The 22,652-nt window shown below is 45.3% G+C and overlaps 1 protein-coding gene across 7 annotated transcripts in view; it reads right to left on the bottom strand.

Moving 5' to 3' along the window:
* The window catches only part of EXOC3L2 (exocyst complex component 3 like 2), a 543,403-nt gene that overhangs the window by 88,391 nt on the left and 432,360 nt on the right, over nucleotides 1–22,652 (bottom strand). For all 7 annotated transcript variants that reach the window (XM_069644667.1, XM_069644660.1, XM_069644663.1 and 4 more), the window contains one exon: nucleotides 16,220–16,320. In XM_069644667.1, the coding sequence (XP_069500768.1) occupies nucleotides 16,220–16,320 (101 nt within the window). The remainder of the gene's footprint in view (nucleotides 1–16,219; nucleotides 16,321–22,652) is intronic.

Raw genomic sequence — 22,652 nt, 5'->3', positions numbered from 1 at the left:
ACACTTTCTTCCTCCTTCCCCGGATGGGGAAGGGGGTAAAATGAAGGTAAGGTAATCTTCTGAGTGATGTGGAATTCAGAAACCACCTTTGGAAGAAAATGAGGCTTCACTTGTAGGACAACTGTGGTTTTATGAAAAATTGTATGAGGGGGTTTACAAGATAGAGCTTGTAATTCGCTCACCCTCCTAGCAGATGTCAATGTCACTAATAAGACAGTTTTAAGGGTGAGAAACCTTAGTGAACAAGAGTGGAGTACCCATCAGGAAATTTAAGACTAGATTTAAGTCCCATAAGGGAACTTGGAATGGTCTTGGAGGATAGACATTGGTTAATCCCTTCAGAAATTGTATTACTAAGGGTAACTTGAAATACGATGGTTCCTCTGCAGTGCGCTTGAAGATCGATAGCGCTGCGAGATTGCCCTTGATAGTGCCAACCTGAAGGCCCGTATTTGCCTAATAGAGTAGAAAAGATAACACCGTTGGTGTACCACATGAAAAGGGGTCGATATTCTTTTCTCTACACCAGCTGCAAAATTTGTTCCAACGGCAGCGGTATAAAGTCTTTGTTGCTGGCCTTCTTGCCGAAAGAAACACCTCCCTGACGTCATCTGGGAGGTCCCAATCCTTGTATCTCAACCTTTCAGATACCAAGCGTGAAGGTTGAGGGTTCTGATGTCTGGATGGAGAACCTGACCTCCCTTATGCGAGAGAATATTCTCCTTGAATGGAAGATGAATTTGAGGGCAGATGGACATGTCCAGAAGGTCCGGGTACCACGTTCTCCTGGCCCAGTCCGGGGCAATTAGGATCATGGCTTTCCGGAACCTTCACCACCTCCTGATCATTTGAGGAATGACAGGGACTGGAGGAAACGCGTGCAGAAGTGGAAACTCCCAGTCCACTACGAACACGTCCCCTAGAGCTCCTCTCGGGGGAAATTCCCTTGAACAAAACTGATCGCACTTCCTGTTGATGCTGGTGGCGAACAGATCCACTTGAGGGGTTCCCCAAAGGGTGAAGATCTGTTGAAGGACTTCCTGAGCTAGTTCCCAATCATGGGAGACTGTACTCTGCCTGCTCAGAGCGTCCGCTGTCAAGTTTTTCTCTCCGGCTAAGTGAACTGCCGATAGAGAGATTCCTTTTTGGATTGCCCAAAACCAGAGCTGCATCGCCTCTCTGCACAGAGGCAGTGATCCTACGCCTCCTCTTTTGTTGAGGTAGTGCATGGCCACTGTGTTGTCCGTCATTATCAGGACATTTTTCCCCTGTACAGATGGCAGAAAAGCCTTCAGCGCTAGTCTGATTGCTCTCAGCTCTAACAGGTTGATATGTAGTCTGGACTCCGATGGAGACCAACGACCGCTGATGGTCAAGTCGTTGGCATGGGCTCCCCACCCCGTGAGTGAGGCATCTGTGACTACTGTTATCTCTGGCCATGGTTGCCAAAACAGTTCTGAAGAGATCTGTCATTCTCCGTGAGAATTGCGACCACTGAGTTCTTAGAGCCCACTGAAGAGATCTCATTCTCAGGCGAGCCTCTGGGACAAGGCAGTTGCAGGATGCCATGAGGCCTAGCAACCTCAAAAAGTCAAAGGCTGGGAGATGTTGGGCATTTTGAAACTTGGTGACCATCTGCAGAATATCTTGAGCCCTCACCCCTGGTGGCGAGGCTTTTCCCAGGGAAGTGTCCAGGACCGCTCCAATGAACTGGAGTCTCTGTGATGGTATCATCTGTGACTTCTTTAAAGTGAGGGAGAAGCCCAGTTTGTGAAGGAAGTGGCAGACATAATCTAGCTGGATCTGAGCTTGTTCCGGAGATACAGCTCTGATCAGTCAATCATCCAGGTAGGGGTAGACGTGAATCCCTTCCCTCCTTAGACTTGCAGCCACTACCAACATTAGCTTGGTGAAGACCCTCGGGAGGAGGTCAGCCCAAATGGCAGAACTCGAAATTGATAATGAGAGCCGCCAATTGCGAACCTCAGGTATTTCCTGTGTTTGAGATGGATTGACACATGGAAATAAGCATCCTGAAGGTCCAGAGATACCAGCCAGTCCTGGAGCTGGAGGGCTTGAAGGATCTGAGAAAGAGTTACCATCTTGAACTTGTCCTTCCTGAGGAACTTGTTCAATTCTCGTAAGTCCAAGATGGATCTCAGTCCTCCGTCCTTCTTCGGTACTAGGAAGTAGGGGGAGTACAAGCCCTTGTTCCTCTCCGCTACAGGTACCGGTTCTATGGCACCTCTCTCCAGCAGGTCTACAATTTCCTGCAAGAGGAGTGGATCTGGAACTTTCCGAGAGCTGTTCCCCGGTGGATGACTCTGAGGAATGCGTAGAAAAGGCAGGCAGTAACCTTGGGCAACTGTCTCCAATGCCCAACGATCTGACTTAATAGCATGCCATTCCGTCAGATTTTGAGTTAGCCTGCCTCCTACTGGTGTCTTGTGAGGAGAGCCCTCAGAGTGATTTAGAGGCGGCTGATGCAGGTGCCGAGGGTAAAGAGGCACCTGCTGCTGCGGCTTTTGTATTTTTACCCCGTCCACCTCGGGTGAATCTTTTTTGACCTCTTTGAACCGACTGTCCTCTGCCTTTTCCGAATGCGGAATAAAAGCGAAAGGACTTACCTCTCCAAGAGGTTCCTGAGGGGCGATATGGCGTTTGACAGATTGCAGCACCGAGGGATTTTGCTGCTGCTTTGGATGTCTGTAACTTTTCTAGGCTGTCATCTGCCTTCTTACCAAAAAAAGAAGAGCAGTCAAAGGGCATATTTAAAAGTCTGGCTTGTACATCTGGAGCAAACCCAGACTTTCGTAACCACGCAAATCTGCGGGTTGTAGAACTTGCCGCCATGGCCCTACTGATGCTGTCAGCAGAATCAATGCCAGATTGAAGGGATTCGCACATTGCGTCTTTACCATCCTTAATGATGTTTAGAAACGCTTCCCTTTCCTCTCCCTCCGGGAGGCAGTCAGTCGCTGATGAAGCATACTCCCAAAGTGTATGGCTGAACCTTGCAAGCGTACAAGTAGCGTTAATAGATTTCAACGCCATGCTACATGCAGAAAAACGTTCTTAGCCATAGAGTCGTATCTTTTGTCATCCCTGTCCTGTGGAACAGTAGGGTATGCCGATCTACTGCTTGATGAAGTTGCTGCTTGAACAACCAGACTCTATGGAGTTGGATGTTTAGACATTCACGGTCAGTAGTAGATACCCTATATTTGGCTGATAACTTTTTGTTAACCACCGGGATAACCTCAGGAGTTTCCCAGTTAGCCAATATTTTTCTTTGTAATGCAGCGTGAAATGGAACCACAGGATCCTCCTGTGGGCCTTTAACTAAAATGTCTGTAAGGTCATCCTGTTGGAATGCAGGTGAAGGTGTAGACCAAGCCATGAATTCTATAATTCTTGCCATTAAAATTCTGGAGGGGTTTCAGCGTGTTCCCCTGGGTCTGGTTTGGCAAATTCTATTTCTGGGGAAGTATCTAACCCACTTGCCTCATGTAAGGATTCTCGAAGGTCCTTCAACCTATTTTCCTCAGAGGTAAATTCCTCTGGTTCTGGTGTTGCAGATCTCTGCAACCCAAAGGGTCTTTCTTGATCCTAATCCTCCCCTTCCTCATAAATTGAAGACAAAGGTCTGAAATGATCAGATCTTGGAAATGGCTTAAATCCCATTTCCAGAGCAGAAGATGCTACATTTGTCATAATTGGTTGGGAAAACGTCGACGTCGTCGACGCGGACGTTAAAGGCTTCGAAAACACTGAAAAAGGCATTGAGAAGATTGGAAGTGGCCTCGAAGAACTCGAGAGGATCGGGATCCTACTCGAGGTTGTCGATGACCTCGAAGTCATGTTAGAGGCTCTGGGTATGACCACTGGCTGTGAGGTAGTGACGGCCGTGGGTTTGCTCTTTTTCGGCGTCGATGTCGGGGTCGAAGACGGCATCGATTCGATCGACCTATGTGTCGATGAGCCCTTCAATAATGCCGTTGATGACGCAGATTTATGCGTCGAAGGGACTTTCGACGATGGCGTCGATGGCACAGTGCCTTTGCTCGAGGGTTCGTGGCGCTCTTGAGTACTTTCTTTCGCCGGGTGCAACGACTTGCGGCGTTTAGATTTTTCTGGTCTTTCACCCAGGGTATCACCCTCAGCTGTCTTCGAGGGGGTCGAGGCCGCTTTCTCGAAGACGCTAAGCATCCTTTTACGGAATTCCTCCCACTCAGCCTGAGAGCTATGTTTTGTGGGGCAGGTGACTCTTTCTGGAGAAACAGAAGAAGAAGACGAGAAGGGATCTTCGACATCTCTTACTTGAATGCTTGGATCTCGAAGAGTGGTGGGAACTGCTTCGAGACCTAGAACGAGAATGTTTCCTGTGTCGGCGAGGAGACGAATGTCTCGACTCTGCCGAGGAAACTTTTGAAGGAGTTTTAACTGTCTTACCTCTCTCAAGCTTCCCCTTACGCTCCTTCAAGGATTTCGCCGTCATGGAGATGCAGTCCTAGCACTCTGAACATTGGTGCTCCGATCCCAGGCACCACAAACAGATCCTGTGAGGATCTGTCAATGACATTTTCTTTCCACAGTCTTGACATTTTTTGAAGCCGGACTGTGGAGTTGTCGGTTCGGATGAGGAAGCCATCGAGTAAGAGTTGGTATTCTCGAGGAATAATGAAGAATATATTTTCTGACTAACGAACTGAGCAACGTGATTCCGAGGCCCACGAAGCGCGGAAAAACGGAACTGAGCAACGGACGCTGTGCGAGTCTATTTATACGCATGATGACGTCAGCGCCGATACAGAGGCTGTCGTGGGACATCGGCTCGAGAGACATTGACGCGCAGCGCCCTCTACTGAAAAAAAAAATCCGAGGCCAGCAAGCTGGAGATGATCTATCAAGATAAGGAATACGTCGGAGGACACAATCCCTTCGATATGCTGTTTAGGATTTCATTTGTTGTGTTTAGCTGTATTTAGCTGCTTTTAACTGTAGTGTTTGGTTGCTTCCTCATGTGAGAACATTTACACTTGACATGCATTTGACTGATTTATTTATTAATGAGAACAAATCCTGTTTTACGCATGCACATGAGCAACTAGTAAACGCATAGAACTGGCATCTGATTCATCAAGAAAAAACACAGTCCTATATATGACACGTGCATGATTTGCTAAAATATTGTATAACAGCATGATTAATGAACACCTTACCCGGTGATCAGCTCTCCAGGTGTTTTACCCTATGACCTTCAAAATCACTCACACCTTTGACTATGCTGGCTAGGGCCGATGGGAGTTTGAGTTTAAAACATCTGGCGAGCCAAAGGTTACAAAAGCCTGACCATGTCTGGATGTAAGGCTGCATTCCCAGTCCCATTTCAAGCAAGTGGACCACAATACTAACGGTAGTATTCTTTGTAAGGGGCATGCACAATTAATGACTAACCTTTTGGCTAAGCAAAGCACAGCTATCTGTACTCTAGTGCCACACATGCATACATTACGGCACATAAGCCTTTTCTGGTGTTGCCTCTTCACCTACCCATCCACAAACCTTCCCTATCCGTCCATCTATCTTTGCCTCCCTTGGATAACCTTTAGAGCGGAGGGGGCAGAAAGGTTCATGTGACTCTTACGGAAGACAAAGATACAATTGTTACCTCCATTCCTGCACGAGGGTTAAGGATTTACATGTTTTAATTAAAGGGTTAGTTTCACCCCCCCTTAAAGAGTCAATCTGCCTCAGTGGATTGATCCCCTTCTAGCATTTGTGTGAGGGTCCAAGCCTGGCTGCTGTGTGCAGAGCCTTTTGCCTTATTATGACAGTCCCAGAGTGCTTTGGTGACCTGCTAGATTCTAAAATGGTGGGACCCTTTTCTGAATTGTATTTATCTCCTGGACTACTGTAACTCTGCCCCATCTCCTGTCTGCCCTGCATCAATGGAATTCCAGCAATTACCAGCTTTGAGTGATTGTCTTTTGGCTGGCAGAGCCAATCCCTTGAAGCAAAGGCCCCTCCTAATACCCCGGAGAGGCAGATCCTGTTCTTCTTGAAGGTGACAGGTTTTCTCAGAGAGAACAAAGAGACATCTAGGTTTGCAACAAATGGTTTGTTTTGTGCAGAATTCAGTCCCAGAGTGCTTATTCACACAGGACCAGTCAGAGAAATGGGTCTAGAAACCAGGTTGATAATAAAATGCCACTGAAAGGCTTAGGCCAGTATATCTGTAGCTTTCCATAGGCCACCATATCAAACCAGATGTGCTTTCTGTTTATTTTTAATCAACCCTCCACCAGGCCTGGGGGAAGATACGGTTATATTGAAAACTGCTTGTTTACTTTATAAGGGATTCTTGTTTTTATTGCAAAAAAAGCAATGCAACCATTAGATTAACTTCGGCTAAATACACTATATTTAGAAATTCTCTGGATGGCATCCTCCTGAAGTAGTTCTGAATGTTCCTCTAAATTGTAGACCTTGCAGTAGATTTGGCAACCAAAATCGAGTTTACGCTTTTTAGGGAACATATCTGTTGTGGCACTTCTGAAAGTATCACCTGTAAGGAAGGCATGGTATCAACAGTAAGGAAGACACAAGTGACCACAGTTCAAGGGTGTTTACTGAAAAACACCTATCTAATCCTAAATGTACTGATCTGAGCAAGCTACGACCATCAAATAATAATAAGGAAGTTCTAGTGGTGTCTTGTCAAAATAACAGGCCCTATATTAATAACCCTTTTGCCAATCCTTACCTCTAAATACAAATAGTGTGGGGAACAATGTTATGTAAAAGAAAGAAGTGTTCAAGAAATTATATATTATGATGTTCAGGCCGCTGGCCTCTCTTGTCACGTTTTCAGCACGAGATAAGGTGATACACTCGCCCTTCTCTAGCATGAGGGTGCAGTTCAAACATTATCATCAGGGCCTTTTGGGCCCAAGTCTCTTTGTCTTCCAAAGTCTCTTCTTGCAGAGGGCCTGATGCGACAAACAAACAATAAGTTATTTTCCTCTCTGAATATTACACGTGCTCAATTGTCTTAGGGTTTTCACTATTCACCTTGGATTCCCCTCTGCTGGGCTCAGATCCACTTTAACACATTGTTCTCAGGATATTTATGTATCCAATTTCTTGGGTGATTCACTATTCATCCCTGATCCCCCTGAGCTGGGCTCAGATCCTTTTTAACACAGTGTTCAATCAGTCTCCCTCTGCCGGGCTCAGACCAATTGAATTCACTTGAACACAAACTTGCTTTATCCCAAAAGCTTTCAATTAATCTCCCTCATTCGGGCTCAGAACAACTTTCTCTATTTTGTCATCAAATTATTCAATTGACCTCCCTCATTCAGGCTCGGACCAACTTTCTTTATTTTGTCATCAACTTGCTTGGCAGTATCAAAATCAAAGACTTTTGATTGTGCATAGGATTTTACCTGACCAGTCGCAGGACCAGTTCGATGTACAGTTCGTTGCCACTCTTTCACCTTTCTCAACTCTCAGTGGATACCTTACAGAGACCTTTTAATTAGCACAAACGCAGTGCAGGACAACTCTGTCAAGGGTATCGTATCTTGGTTTCAAAGTTCAATCACTCATCTGTTGTTTAGTTTTTACTCATGTTGGTCATTACATGCATTTCATACACTGTTCGCTTCAGTGCGCACCATACAATGTTGCTGCTTGCAACCTTGGCTTCAACACAGACAGGTCTGGTATCAGTCTCCCCAACTCACTGGCTGTGTTGATTTCACTGGCGCTGCTTTGTTGTAGGAGCCAAGGACAGTACCATAGTGGCAAGCGATTCTCTCCACCTTGATTGTCAACGTGGCAGGGCCCTGGGTTCCTCCGACACAATGAAGGATTATTCAGGTTGGTTTCCTGGTCTTATGCTTTCTATTCTGGAGGTTTTGTGAAAGAAATGGTTTGTCGTCGAAAAGGTCAAGGGCACTTCCCTCGTTGCAAACCCCTTCTGTTTTGCCACCTTTCTCCTTGTATTGAACTGCTGATTCCTTGTGTGCTTTGCCTTGCTCAGAGTGTGCTCTCGTGCTTCGCCTTTTATCAGTGTGAGGAAGTGTAATGGGAGTCAGGTGTGTGTGATGGTCAGTAATTGCGTGATCCTGCCTGACCATTGTTGGGACATGTCAGATATACGGTTTGCCTGTTAGTCCATTTTCTCTCATAGCAAACAGTCCGTGAGAATGTATTTGTGTTGTGAAGGGGGTGCAGGTTTGAGTTCCTAAATATCCTAGCTGGTAGGATGGGGCAAAGGTGTTACGGGGAAAGGGATACTGTGTCTCATCATCCGGTGTCCCACTCCCACTCGATGAAGGCCCCTGACCCAGGTGATCATCCCGCACTGGTCCTCCCCCAGAAACTGGATCCAAATGCTACGGCCCTGTCCTGGCCACCTGGATGACAAATCCCTGGGGACCGTCGGGTGAGACACCTTCAGGTTTCTCACACACCCCAGTTTTGATAAAGATTAACTGAACTTCGGTAGACTGCAATTACACACCACACTTTCCCTCACCATATAAGACACTATCAAAAAGGTGAGAAGTGTCAATAGACAGCTGTATGATGTGAAAGTGTTTCCTTAGTGTCAATTGCATGTTTAAAAGGAATCCAACATGAGCACTCAGTTTCTGCATGTGCCCAATCCTATTGTGTATACGTTTATGTTAGGTACAGTGGAATCTGGCCAGCTTCCAGCATGCGAATTACTGATGCCCAATATAAAGTCTACATGTAGTGTCTGATATGCGGATGGTGGTATGTTCAGTTATGCACCTAATGGCCCATTTGGTAACAAACCTACCAACACCAGGTTTTAAAACACATGGCGCTGTCTGAAAGTGAGACATTTTAGCAGATCTCACTTTCATGGCAGAATCCATTTACCAGAGCTCCTAAAATGTCCCCAAATCTGCGTGATTCCCCCTAGCAGAAGGAAATCCATCAGAGTGGTTGATCAGGAACAAGGAACAAAGTGGTAGGAGGCTGCCACACACGTGCAAAGTTTCTCTTTTGTGGCAAGACAGGGAGAGAGAATTAAGCATACAGTCGTTTGTCCCATTATAAACTGACCTTCAAAAGTGCGAACACCGGCAACCTCATCAAAACATTTCTAGGAAGGACCCCGCCATAGCCACATCTCCCACAAAAATAGAAGCGAGATATCTAAAAATATCAGCCCACGAAGAGCAGAGACAGAGCCATCCGCCTTTTAGGTTCTCTAAGGCGGCGGTCATGTGGTTAGGCGATGTGCAAGAACTCCTGTAGGGCTATTTTTGACTCTCCATCGAATGCGATGTAATACTGGGCTACGGATCCGATGGTCGCCCAGGCCCTCGCTCTGTATTCACAATAGTGCCCATAACACTATTCCCTGGGGACACTGTGAAGGCCTCGGTGTTTTCCTCCTACAGGAAACCCTTCTTTTTATTTGTTATTGTTCAGGTTTCAGCACACGGCAGATAAATCAGAGCCAAAAGAGATTAAAATGCTTCTGGCACACTAGGGTCGCATAGCGTATCCATGCGCGCACTGTTAAACCAGCAGTTAGCGCACGAGTCCTGGTATCAGCAGGGTGCCAGCTTATTTCCCCTGTCATGCTGGACTGTAGGCAATTCACAACGTGCCACCCTCCAGAGTCTGACTCTGTGCAGCCCTTTCGTTTAGTTTGATGAATGGTGCTACCATTTTCCAAACACGGGTGAAAGGTTTTTTTGGCTACACCCCCCTGAGCTATCTTTTCTCTTCCTGAAAACCCAAGTTCTTCAGCTTGGTGTGGTAACATGGACTTGCAGTGCATGTTCGTCCAGATGGGAGAACTTGAAACCTGCAAGAGGTGAGTTGTAGGTGGGCCTCTCTCGCTGGGTGATGGGTAAGATAACGGTGTACATGTCAGAACATGTCCAAACAATATCAGGATAAACACAAACCCTACAAAAGGTCCACGTAGGAACTATGTACAATCTGCTTATTTCTCCATATTTGGTCCTACAGTTTGTTAGGCTCACCCTGGAATTAAACTAGTTATCCCTGATCTTCATCATTAAAGGCTGCATGAGATGTCTGGGTGACCTCTAGGATTTAGTTCCTACTTCAGGGCACAACTACTAAGGTTTACATATGATCTCCGTGAGAAACATAAAGGAAAGGTGTGGGGCATTCCACACTGAATGTTATTTCCTATCTCTTTTGAATCAATTGTTCGAGCCTGGAGAGAAAACCCAGACAACCTACCTGCCCTATGGCAGAGATCTTACAGACTGGATACTCATGGGGCAGGCTTAGTTACTTTCAGTTGCATGAAGGACCTGGACTGACTTGCCAGTTTTTAAGGCACAACCGCATGCGGATCCCTCAGGAGGAACTATACCAGCCTTGTCTTGTGGCGACCTCGAGCAGATTGAATTTGGGAAATACACCAAAAGCGAGATTTCAACATCTTAGCACTCTTTCATAAGTTCAGTCTCAGTCCAGTCCCTCAGCTCAGCACCAGAGACCCTTCAGAGGCTCAGGCAGCGCTAACCCCTGACGGTGTCTCTCTCTGTTGAGCCATGGCTTTGCCCTCAGTTGGGAGTGGCACGAGGCAGGGAACCCTTCTTGCATTGGTATAGAGGTAGTCAGGACACTCCAAAATTAGGAGGTCTGCAATCACAGGCTTAGCATGGCTGGGAGAATCTTCTACAACCCCCTTAAAGGAACAGCCACCCCCTTTCAGTCTCCTTACGATTTCTACCTCACAGCTATTCTCGGCAGTCTTCAGCTAACAAGAACATCTGGCAAGTTGAATATCATTCCTCTGAAGGGATGCTGTTGGATAAACAACGGAGGTGGATCACATTGGTTTTCCATTTTCCATGGAATTGCCAGTTCACATTGCACATGGGATGCTAATCACCTGCTGGGCAAAAAACGCCTTTGATAGACAGGCAGATATTCTGGCCTTCTCATTGGTTATAATCCATAAGGCACATGAATGACATTTTTACCATGAAATGTAGAAAATAATGCATCCAACGATGTCATGTGCACAGTGCCCCTCTCCACAGAGCCAACAGGGGCATGGCATGTCGGTATCCAATCCCTGGGCACAGGACACCTGCCTGCAGGGCAAGCCGAATATGGCCTGTGATAGGTCTTCTAGACATTTTGCCTCATTTGGGGACCAATAGAACACACAAAATGGGTTATATTTCTTAAAGGCTTTATTCATATCAGAATGGCTAATGGGGTGAATGCCTTTTAGACGTAAGGGTATCTCTAGAAAGAAAAAGGGTGTTCTCTCTGAACAATCAACACATAAGGTGAAACAAAGAGAGACACTCTACCACATTCGGGTGTTCCTATCTGGAAGGTATAATGGTATCCCCCGGATTCTCCACTCATTTACATCCCACTGTTACAGGGTTATATCCCTGCACGCATGTTGAGAGACTCAGAGTTCTAGCACCCATTTCTTTTGGTGACACTTAAGCACAGTTTCAGGTTAATATCGCTCTTAACACTCTGGTTCTTGAAAGTCTCAAGGTCACAGCGCTGTGCTCACTTCTTTACACTTTCATTAAAGTCTCATGGTTGAAGCACCCAGCTTGTATAGTTGTGAACTCCCATGGATATAGTATCCAAGTCACTTCCATGAATATAGTGCCAAGCTCACTCCTAGGGATATAGTGCAGATCCTACTCCTTGACATGGTCACTCTTATACTACCTAGTCCATTCCTTGGCAGTCTAACTTCTTGCAAACGCCTTGGGATATAATGCCCAGCTCACTCCTAGGGATATAGTGCCCTAACCACTCCTTTGCAGTCCCAAGGATTAATGTCCAGCTCACGTCTTTACATGCTCAGGGATGTAGTGCCCAGCTCACTGTGGCCTTAGGGATATAACACCCAGCTAGTTCTTGCAGCGAACCCCAGATATCCTCACCCTCAGGCTTGGTAATGTCTCCCCCTTGGGCAGTGCTCTGGTGTGTAGCATTTCCTCAGCAAACACTGGTTCCTCTGGACTAATAGCTTTCCCAGGCCCTGAGATATCTCCAGGTTTCTCCAGGAAGATTTTCACCATCAGCTCCTCTGGCTTCTAAGCTTGGTGTAACCCACAAAGGATGTCCCTCAACAGAAAATGTGTTCTTCTCTCATGGTTTTATCAATTTTTGCTTCTGCCTGCCTCTCAATGTTTTTCATGAATTTACAAAGGAGTGCGGGAGCCACTCTACTGAGAACGAACATGGTCAAATATCCTGTTCTATGGAATTTATTCCACTCTGGATGGTCTACAACCATGTTTTAGCTCACTACACCTTCCACATAGGCGAAATACCCATTTGCACATCAGTCTTTGTCTGACTCACAAGGGTGTCTTAGAGAGGCTCCGCTTCACCTCACTGATGAGGCCCGACTAGCCCGAAACACCTGCCTCGGATTGCTGATGGTACTCTTGTTCAGAGGAGATTTGGTTAGAATTTCGGTGGTGGACTGCCCTTTTCAGTGCGACAAAGATTGATATGCAAATGAATATACCTCCTCTGTGAAGTGCAGTGCGCTAAAACGTGGTTGTGGACCCTCCTGAGTTGCTTTTAACAGGGTATTTGACCCATGTTCATTCTCAGTAGAGGGGTTCCCACACTCCTTTGTAACTTTGTAAAACTTGGGCTTTCACCCTAAGTAGCCCAGGGTAATCCAGACGTGGGCCCCTTGTTCACTGTATCTTAGAGAGGCTCAGCTTCACCTAACTGATGAGGCCAACTAGGCCAAAACATGGGGCTGCAGATGGTACTCTATTTCAGAGAAGATTTGTGTAGCATTTCGGGGCTGGACTGCCCTTGTGGGTGGGATCAAGACTGATATGCAAATGGATATTTCTCCTCTGGGGAGAGTGCAGTGAGCTACAACCTGGTTGCAGACCCTCCTGAGTGGAAGGAAGTCCATAGAACAGGGTATTTGACCTTTGTTCATTCTCAGTAGAGAGGCTCCCACACTCCTTTGTAACTTTGTAAAACTTGGGATTTCATCCTGAGTAAGCCAGGGTTTTCCAGGCGTGGGCCCCTTGCTCACTGTGTCTTAGAGAGGCTCAGCTTCATCTCACTGATGAGGCCCGACTAGGCCGAAACACGTGTCTGGGGTTTCTGATTTTCCCTTGTTCAGAGAAGATGTGCCTAGCATTTCGGTGCGGGGCTGCCTTTGTGGGTGGGACCAGACCGATACGCAAATGGATATTTATCTTCTATGAAGGGTGCAGTGAGCTAAAATGTGCTTCTAGACCCTCCTGAGTGGAAGACATTCCATAGAACAGGGTATTTGACCCATATTCATTCTCAGTAGGCGGGCTCCCACACTCCTTTGTGTTTTTCATGAATGCCACACTTGGTTCGGTTTGTATGAACCTTATATAGGGAGCTGTCTGGTTATCACTGTCCAACAAAGCCTGGCATCAGTTAGGCAAAGTTCACCCTTCTTTGAGTCCTAATGGTTGGTTTACAGGCCTCACAGGTCCTGTTCCCCGTGTGCGGCTCTGTGTCTGCTCTCTGCAGAGCTCTGGATGGTCTTGGTGCTACGGCAGTCGTGAGTCCTCCAGTGCAATGTTTTGCCATAGTGCTTCAGACCCTAAATGGTGAGTGGGATTGAGGGGTAAAGTTCTGTTCTCGGGCCTGGGTGGCTGCACAGCTAAAGTACTGTCATACGGAGCATCGGCTGAATGGTGGTGAATACGCCCCATTGATAGAATCTCACAGGTGTCACTATATCTCCGGTTTATGTTCTCCTCATGAGGATTGAGGGGCGCTGTTACTGGTCTTGGGAAGAACTGGGGAAGCAGACTTGAGTAGAGGGGGAAAGGAACCCCACTTTGGTCCATAAATGTAGTGTCTCCACTCAGTTGATCATGGGTCGGTTGAACTGGGCGGGGGATTCTGGGACTCTCAACCCTGGCCTCCTCCAGTCAGCTCTTGGCAGTGACCGATGGCCCCCAATAGACCAGCCTTTCGGATCCCCAGAGTCCACCCCAGCTCTTGGAATTGGGTCAGGACACTGACTTTGTCTTACTTTACCAAATCGCACAGGCATGCCTTGCAGCCATGCCCCTAACACAGTGCCCCTGACTGCAGTGCTGAAAGGTCTATGGGCACTGTGTGCAGGGCACAGCAATTGGTGACACCTTGGGCACATTGTACATGGCTCGAGATCATGGGTTAGTGGGCACTGTCTGCAGGGCACAGCATGTAGCGATGCCCTGGGTCCAGTGCAACTGTCTGCTGCATTTTTTGTGGAATGCTATACATTATTAGGGTGTTGAAGAACAGCCAATGAAGCTCTGCAATTGTTTATAATACATATTTTGTGGTGTTGTAAAACTGTTTATGGTGTGATAGAATAGTTTGAGGTGTTCTAGAGCTGTTTTTTATATTGCCGGTATTGGGGAACTTTTCTACCGATATTTGAAGTTCAGGAACATAAGCATAGACACCACCCTGAGTGAAGAGCCCAGCCCCTCTTTTCATGGATATACAGAGACTCCACATTAACATCACAGGAAAAGCTGTCACACTTCCCCCAAATGTGGGCATTTTCACATCACTGTCATGACATTGGCTTACCTAGTGTCAGACGATGCCATGCTGGGCTACTATTTCATTTTTTAACAGCATTACCGAAATAGTGTATATGTTCACAGACACCAAGATAATGTATGAACAGAAATTTTTCAAAGCATGTCAGCCAATCAAGTTGTTGTTTGGAGCCCAAAGTGTTTTCATTTCTTTGCAGCACCAACCTTCAACAAAGCGTTTATATTTTTTCAGCAATTGAACATTCTGCATGAGGGATTTTATCTTGGAATTAACTCTAGCCGTCCTGGTTTGGATAACTCCATTTGCCATATTTTGCTGTAGCTTTTGAGAAAAATTCCCACGGCACTTTGAATACAGCATGGACATTTTGCCCGCCTTTAACTTTTGTGCACTTGACCAATAGCCACTAAATTTTCCGAAGAAATTCATATGTGACTGAATCGTTTTTACAGGCAGGTTTGTGCCTATTCGCCAAATGCAATCAAAATGATTATCATCTTATACATTGATATATATATTAGGAAGGTGTCACAGAATGCAGGACACAAGCTTCTCCATTTGTTTGTTCTTCACAGGATGTACATGACCTCACTTAGGATCTCTACCTTTTCTCAGTCGGTGCCCTAGTTGCCCTAGATGAGCTGCTGATAGAGCTGACTTGAAGCATATCTTCTGGGCTTGCCCGAATGTACGGCAGTGGTGGTCTCCATATGGGTGAAACTAAAGTTGGTGGCGGAACAAGGTTTGCATGGTGGCCAGAAGCGTGCAAATTGGGCCTGTATCCTCATCCGAAGGACACCAAGTATATCAGCAAATTGCTTGATCTTGCCTGCATATTGGCGAAGTGCAGGATTACTATGGTATGGAAGTCGGTGTTTGGGCCGAAATATGGGGCCTGGTGGGCTGACCTGAAGCTTTGGTCTATGGCCGAGACCAAGGTGTGGTATCGGACTGCACGTGGAAGAGCACCGAGGCAAATGATAATATACTGGCCTGGAATTCCCTTATAAAGACACTGTTCTTTTCCTCAGACTTCTTGAGAACCTGGCTGTCTCTGTGTTGTTAAATATTGTTGTGTCAAAGAAGAAGCAGTACTTTTGTGGGAGCGGGGCATGCCTGTGGGCTGCTATACTGTTAGACTTGTGTAGATCTATATTGCAAATGATATTTTCGCCTTTTCGTCGGAAGTAAGTCTGTATGTGCTATGACAGGTGTAGGCAAGGTGTTATTTGGTTCATTATACCAATTGCTTGGGATTGGAGGGATGGGGATTAAACTGAAAGTATGTAATTTCTGACATGGTAATGCTGTTTTCTCACATGCCAATAAGCAAACTGAACAAAAAATAATCCTTATGAGAGCAGGAACTTAACGATAAGTAAACCAGGAACATTGAGTTAAGGGTACTTGTCAAAACAACGTATCATTTTTTTCTGTGTTTTAACATACCAATTTTCTTTAGTAGAAGCTTGTAATATCTTTCACAAAACCGAATAATTAATTCTCTAACATAGCAAACATGCCCTCTGAAGAAATGACCAGCGACAGAAAGTGTAAATAACATTATATTATTCGCTCTGTTCACCCTCAGCTCTTGGCCAGTCAGAGCACCAGAAAGCTTTACCTTCTTAAGAAGTCATTCAAAGTTTCCAGACAGCAGCCAGCAATCCTGGCTCCAAATTCTGGGGTAATAGTGGGGGCTCGGTCAACGTGAACTTTGAGTGCCTGCCAAGAAAAGAAGATGAAATACTTTAACTCAATGTTTCTTCTTTCCCAGGTACCTATTAAAGAAAAGGACTGGACAGCTTCTTCATTCTTTGTGGGCAGTCGCTCCATTGCGTATGCACAGTGATTTTCTGAGTGTTCTAATTCATTTATGCAAAAAGGTTTTTTGCCTTGAAATCACATTTTATAGATCTCTAATTCTCAGAATACAAAATGCTACTAGTAGGCCCAATGTGCTGAATAAATATTTTAAGGGAGTTGCCCAGGCCCACTAGGTTTCTTTAGGGTTCCGTTTATTTTACTTTAAATATACATTTTAAGACCACAACATTCAGAGGGAGGGCAGGAGAAAGATTTAAGATTTGTGAGATTAAAAACATGATAGAAAGAGAATCTATAAATCAGTGAGTGAGTAAGGGATAGGATGAAGAATAAGAACGGACTGCATTAACTAATCTCTTGAAGCAAGCACCACTGCATTCACTCTCCTTCCCGTTAACTGTTGTACAAAAGTACACACACCTAAAATATAGACAACGGTCAGTATTAGGGACAATTCTCCAGAAGTAAATGTGAACTCATTTATCGAATGCATGTTTTTATGATGTAAAGCAATAACTAATTTCTCATGCAGGAAGCTAAAATCAATCCCATGATGTCTTAATGGGGAGTTCGATTCTCAGCCTGGATACTGGACACAGTCAGACATCTAGAATAAATCCTTCAATTGTGCTAAATATACATCATGTAGACGAAAGAGGATCTCTTAGACGTTGACTTGGAGACATGGATGGGGGTGGGCACATACATTAATCCATATTCTTCACTGTAGTAGTAAGCACTACTGCATGTGTATAAGTAATAACTATATACTCGATTAGCATCTATCCAAGTACAGTCACATTTAATGCTCCTAAGAAATTGTACATCCCCCCCCCACCCCGACCCATGCTTTCTCTGGAATCATTTTGAATACTTATTGGTCTGTCAGTGGAAGAATAAAAGCCATTACATATACACAATGCATAGGTTTCATGAAGTTATTCATTACTACATGAAGTGGGCAGGTTTGGTTTATTAGAATGCCCACCAATCCAACTGAGTGTGTCCAAGGATGGGGCAGGCAAGAGGTAACAAGGTTCAGTAGCACTGAGGTTTTGCCTCCTCCATGCAGGTGCATGAAATTGGCCTAGGCCAGTTAGACTCCTAAGTACATTTTATGGGTCACATGAGGCCCCTGAGGGTGCTTTAGGGGCCAGCCAATGCTGCCTGCATTAAGACAAGGAAAAAGCATTGATTTGCTCTTCTCTGGGGTGCTCAGGCGAAGGGTGGCTCCGACTTGATAAGAAGCAAGGTGCCTAGATGTTATGGCTCTCTGATTCTTTTCAGCCATCTGCAGCAGCTCCTGGCTCCCCTTAGCCTAGGAACATCAAGCAGATGAACTTTTATGGTCGAAGACTTGAGAAAATGCATAGGTTTGTCTGGTAGGTTCTAGATATATTTCACATCAGCTTTATTTGATTGCTTGTAAGCGCATGAAAACTGGGGTAGTCTGAAAATTATTAAGTCTATACCTTTACGTGATTCATATAAACATTGACATTAAAAGGAAAATCATGCGTTAGCAAGCAACATAGCTCAGTGGGTCACGGGCCTGCTAGATGATCTATTTGTAATCTCCTGTGAAACACATTTCACCATTAATTGTTATGAAGTTGATAAACTGAGCTCTGTTGATCTGTGGAATAATCCCTATTATTAGTGAACTATGAAAACACAACTCACTTTGAGGGGTTTGGAATATAAATGGTCAGTAAGGTTATTTAGATCAACTCAGGAAATAGGTAAGTCGCAAAATCACAGATTTACTGCCAGAGGGGGAGAGCAAGAGACACAGGCACAAAAATGAGAGAGACAGGCCAAACGAGAGAGAGACTGAGTGAGGAGGATGAGAGTTTGACACCCTTTGAGAGAGGAAGAGGAAGAGAGTTAGAGTTAGAAAAACAAGACACACACAACCTGTGATAGAGGAAAAACGTGGGCCTCATTATGGGGTAGGTGGTATCCAGCCAGTAAATCCATTAGGATACCACCAAAACGGTAATACCGTTCCCACAAATTGGTCTGGCGGAATTACCGGCAGATTACAAGTGGCGGTAATAACAGTAAATCCATTGTGGGATCGCCAGTATTACTGGCACCGGTAAGACCTGTGCCGGAAATACCATCTGTTTTTTGCTGGTGGGATGCCTGGGTTACCTCCAGCACTTGCCTGGATGTAAGTCAAACCGCCCCACTGGCAAACTTGTAGTTTGATGGTTAGGGAAAAGTGGCAGCAATGGAATTTCCGCCAATATTTTCCCACACCGCCAACCTTGAAATGAGGCCCAGGGACTACACAATAAATGCAGTCACTTCTCTACTTTGTGCCATGTTTACTCACTCATACACCTGACAACGCCCTGTGCGACACAACACCTTTGTGTAACATGTGAAGGCATGAGTCAGACACAGACAACAGGTTCAAATTCTTTCAATTAAGTTTTATTAACTTGAAAAGGCAGGGTGGAGTAATGCCTAACTTGGCCTAAACGAAGGTGCGATTTCCCTACCTAAAAACTAACGATAGTCTGCATCACAAAGTCCACAGTAAATCATTTGTCTGTGTCCAGAAACCTATACTTGCCCTCACAACTGACTGCATACAATGTGTAGGGATGTCAGCATCAAAATGAATAGTGTTCCAAGTAAAGGTCAGAACTGCTACGAGCTCCGGGTCTTGTAATCAGCTCCCCTTCACAGGAGTTCCTTTCCCCAAGAGTTCAAATCTTCCAGCTTTCAAATCATCACTTGACTTCAAAGTAACAAAAAGGTCGTTGCTTAACACAAGTTTCTTTATTGGTGTTTTCCAAGGCTTTTCCAATCAAGGGCACCCGGTTGAGTCGCGGTTGTCGGACCACATGGTCCACCCATTACAGGTAATGCAACTGGTACCCCTCCCTAATTGTTTTTTCATTAACACCAGTCCACTGATTCTCACACGCGCTTGTGTTTCATTGGCTCTTGCCAATGCTTGTTTCTTGATAATATACAGTTCTTTGTACTTTCTTGGGTTTGGCAAATGCTGGAGACCTCATAATATGCATATTAATCTGTCTGCTCTCTTAGCTTTGCTAGCGCTTGTTTTCGGTTAATTCAGTTCATTGTTTGAATGCAGTTCCTAAACTTCCTTTCAGTAAAATGCACCTTCTGTCTTTCGCTCCTTCGAGATACAAGAGTGTTCCCAACTTGCTTTCATTTTCTTTGGTATTAACAAATGCCTTTAAACTACTTTAACTTGCTTTCGTGTTGTTCGATATTCATGCCTTTTACTTGCATAGCAATAGTGGTTTTCCATTTATATTAATTTCCATAGCTTTATTTCTATGACTGCCTGCCAGCCAGGTGTTCCCCCTTCCTGGTTGCACTCACTGGTCAGTCCTAGGGCTCCTTGCGAGGTCCTCCGCCGCCACAGGTTTCTCTTCTCTCCGTGCAGTCCCTTGCGTCTTTTGTCAGCGGTCTTCTGTGGCTCATGCACATCCAGAAGTGCTTCCTCTGTGAAACTGGACTCACACGACTGTTTCCCTCGGTCTCGCTGGCCTCCTTCATACGGCTTGCCACTAGCATCCAGCATCCTTTGCCTTCACTTCCCGCTGCACATATTCTGCACTTCTCAATGGGACTCGAGCGCTCCTCCTTCCATGCTGCCACACCGTAGAGGTCTCTCTGCAACCAGCAATTCATGGGCATTCTCCAACACCTGACTCCATTTCTGTAGGGATTCCAGCTTTTAAAGCTCCCGCCTCCATTTTTGTTCCAAAAAGGACTAGCATGCTCACCATCAAAGCTGTAGTCCTGTTTTGACCTTGTTGTCTTCCTTCTCGTTCCAGTCCTATACTGGTGCCATTTGGGGAATACTTTATAGGAGTCACAGAAAAAAGGATGACAAAAGCCCTAAAGGCTTAAGGGATTGAGGGTTTGTGGTGAAAGGGAAATGGGGGATACCACTTAAGGACGTCCTCTCCCCACTCCCCAATTCTCCTCCACCGAGGTGATCCTCCCTTGAATATCCACCCCCCAGGGTCAGGATCCAAAAGCGATGGCCTTTCCCATGCCACCTGAGGAGAAGATACCAGGGGAAAGTAAGTGAGGATGCCCTCAGGTTCCTCACAGCCATCAGCCCCTTTTGTACCAGTTTCTTACCCTACATGCCACCTGACAAAAACATTTGATATCCTACTTCCAATAAAACTTCTTGGTGTTTCAGGACACAGCTCTCTTCCCTGTCTTCGGTCCATCCTTGTCGCAATGCCTGTTCCACTCTCTAACTTCTCTGTATAAGTCATGCATGTTTGTTCCCTATTCACCTGCAGTATTTTGTATTTCCTCCCTCCTCTGTACCACACTTCCGGTAACTACTGCATGCAAAGATTTCACTGACCTTGTACTGTACACTTTTGAATACAATTCTGCACCTGCCTTGCTGTTATTGTTGAAATGTTTTATCCTCAATCCCTTGCAGGTTTTCAGTTTTAATGTGATGTTTTGCTTTTGCTACGGCTGGATTTGTGCAGGTCAATGGCACACCTGAGTTACTTATAAACGTGTCCCTGTCAGAGTGAGATAGTGATCTCATAGAACCTTATTGAAAGCATGTTCAAAAGGCCCCTGCTGGTGACAGCGTTTATTGTAAAACGTATGACCCTAAAACAGTTGCATGACCTGCAAACGTGAATAGGAGCATGCCTGCTTATGTTTCATACTTGCTAAATCCTTACAAGCAAGGAATGTACCACGTTTACATGTAAATACAATTCCCACACGTGGTAAGTCATACTGTGAATAAAAGAGTTCACCATTCTAAAGTTGCAAACCGCAGGATCGTTTATGACCTTACATAGACATGTGTGGATTTTGATCGTTTACTAATTGCAAGAGCACAGACTGCCAGAATGCAGTGTAAGGGAGATAGGCACGGGCTGCGAACTCCTCAGGCAGGAAACCCATTGTGTCTAAAACATTTACTCATGTTGAGACAAAAAATTCATCTGAACGTGCCTCCATTTGAACAGACTAAATTCCAGTGCCCCCTGAAAGCGCACCCAGTTTTCCAAGCATCCAAGCACCTAAGCATGATGCACGTCAATGTTATTGACTATACATTGGAAAGCAAGGGATACTGACCACGGCACAAGGAGCATTCAAAGTGCGCTTTGGTGGACAATGCTTGCTAAGAATTGCACCCAGTCAAGACTTGGCTTGCAAAGAAGAGGTACTAGATAAAAAAAAACTGATACCACCTGGATAGTTGGCATTCAGAATTGTTCTGTGCACAGCAGCAAACCTCTAAGTCAGTAAATAGCCCAATGGGGGATTAGGTACAAGTTACCCTGTCTGTGTCCTGCACCCAAGACTACTATAAACTATCGACCAATATTGCACAGAAGATTGAAGCCACAAGCTAGTGTCTTGAGCCTCGACTTGGAATTGTGTTGGGTTATGATAGCCTGCCTTGGCTCTTACAGATGTGGCTAGCTGACATACTGTCAGATTGTTGGCCTTCTGCCAGCTAATGAATGGAGACAAGAGAGGGAAGACGAGGGCACCAAGCACCAGACGCAGGACTTGGGTATGGAACCGCCATTGGCTCAGGAAAGGAGGAAAGGATCTCTCTCGTGCAAGGAAACCTGCTTGGCCTTTGATCAGCTCTCTGGATTGGCTTCCAGAGTAAGTGGAGAAATAGAGGAAGGAATGGGGATACCATCTTATTCATGTTGATGCGCTTGGGGCTGGGACCAGCGCAAGTTAACGTGCTGAGAACAGGGTATCCCTCCTTTCTCGGAACTTGCTTACCTTTTGTTTTGTGTAAGTCCTGCAATAGGCATTTAGGTAGCAGGTGTGAATGCCATAAACGGAGCTTTATACATTGAGGCCTACTCTAAAAATGGCGATACACCTCAACAGAGAGTATTGAGTGGAAGTAAAAGTACCTCCGACTGTGAACAGAGATTACCACCACATCAAGCATTTTCATGGACTACTGTGTCTTCTTGGTTCAACCTAAAATAGTGAATTGTGTTTTTACTTCAACATTGCACAGTTTCTTATTTTTTTTACATGAATACCAATTGTATATGAAACGTTTATTCTTTTCGAGGTGAATAGTACTTTTAAATCATAATTTGGATTACTTCATAATATGTTTAGCCTTGGAAAATATACCCTCATTACGATAATGAAAGTAAGTGGCAATATTGTTACTGCCAATTTTACCACTATGCCAAATTATAAGG

Source organism: Ambystoma mexicanum, chromosome 2p (genome assembly GCF_040938575.1).
Source record: "Ambystoma mexicanum isolate Mex_15411 chromosome 2p, UKY_AmexF1_1, whole genome shotgun sequence".
In the NCBI taxonomy this organism is placed as follows: Eukaryota; Metazoa; Chordata; class Amphibia; order Caudata; family Ambystomatidae; genus Ambystoma; species Ambystoma mexicanum.
Note: the sequence above shows the minus strand (reverse complement) of the source record. Positions and strands in the feature narration are given on the sequence as shown.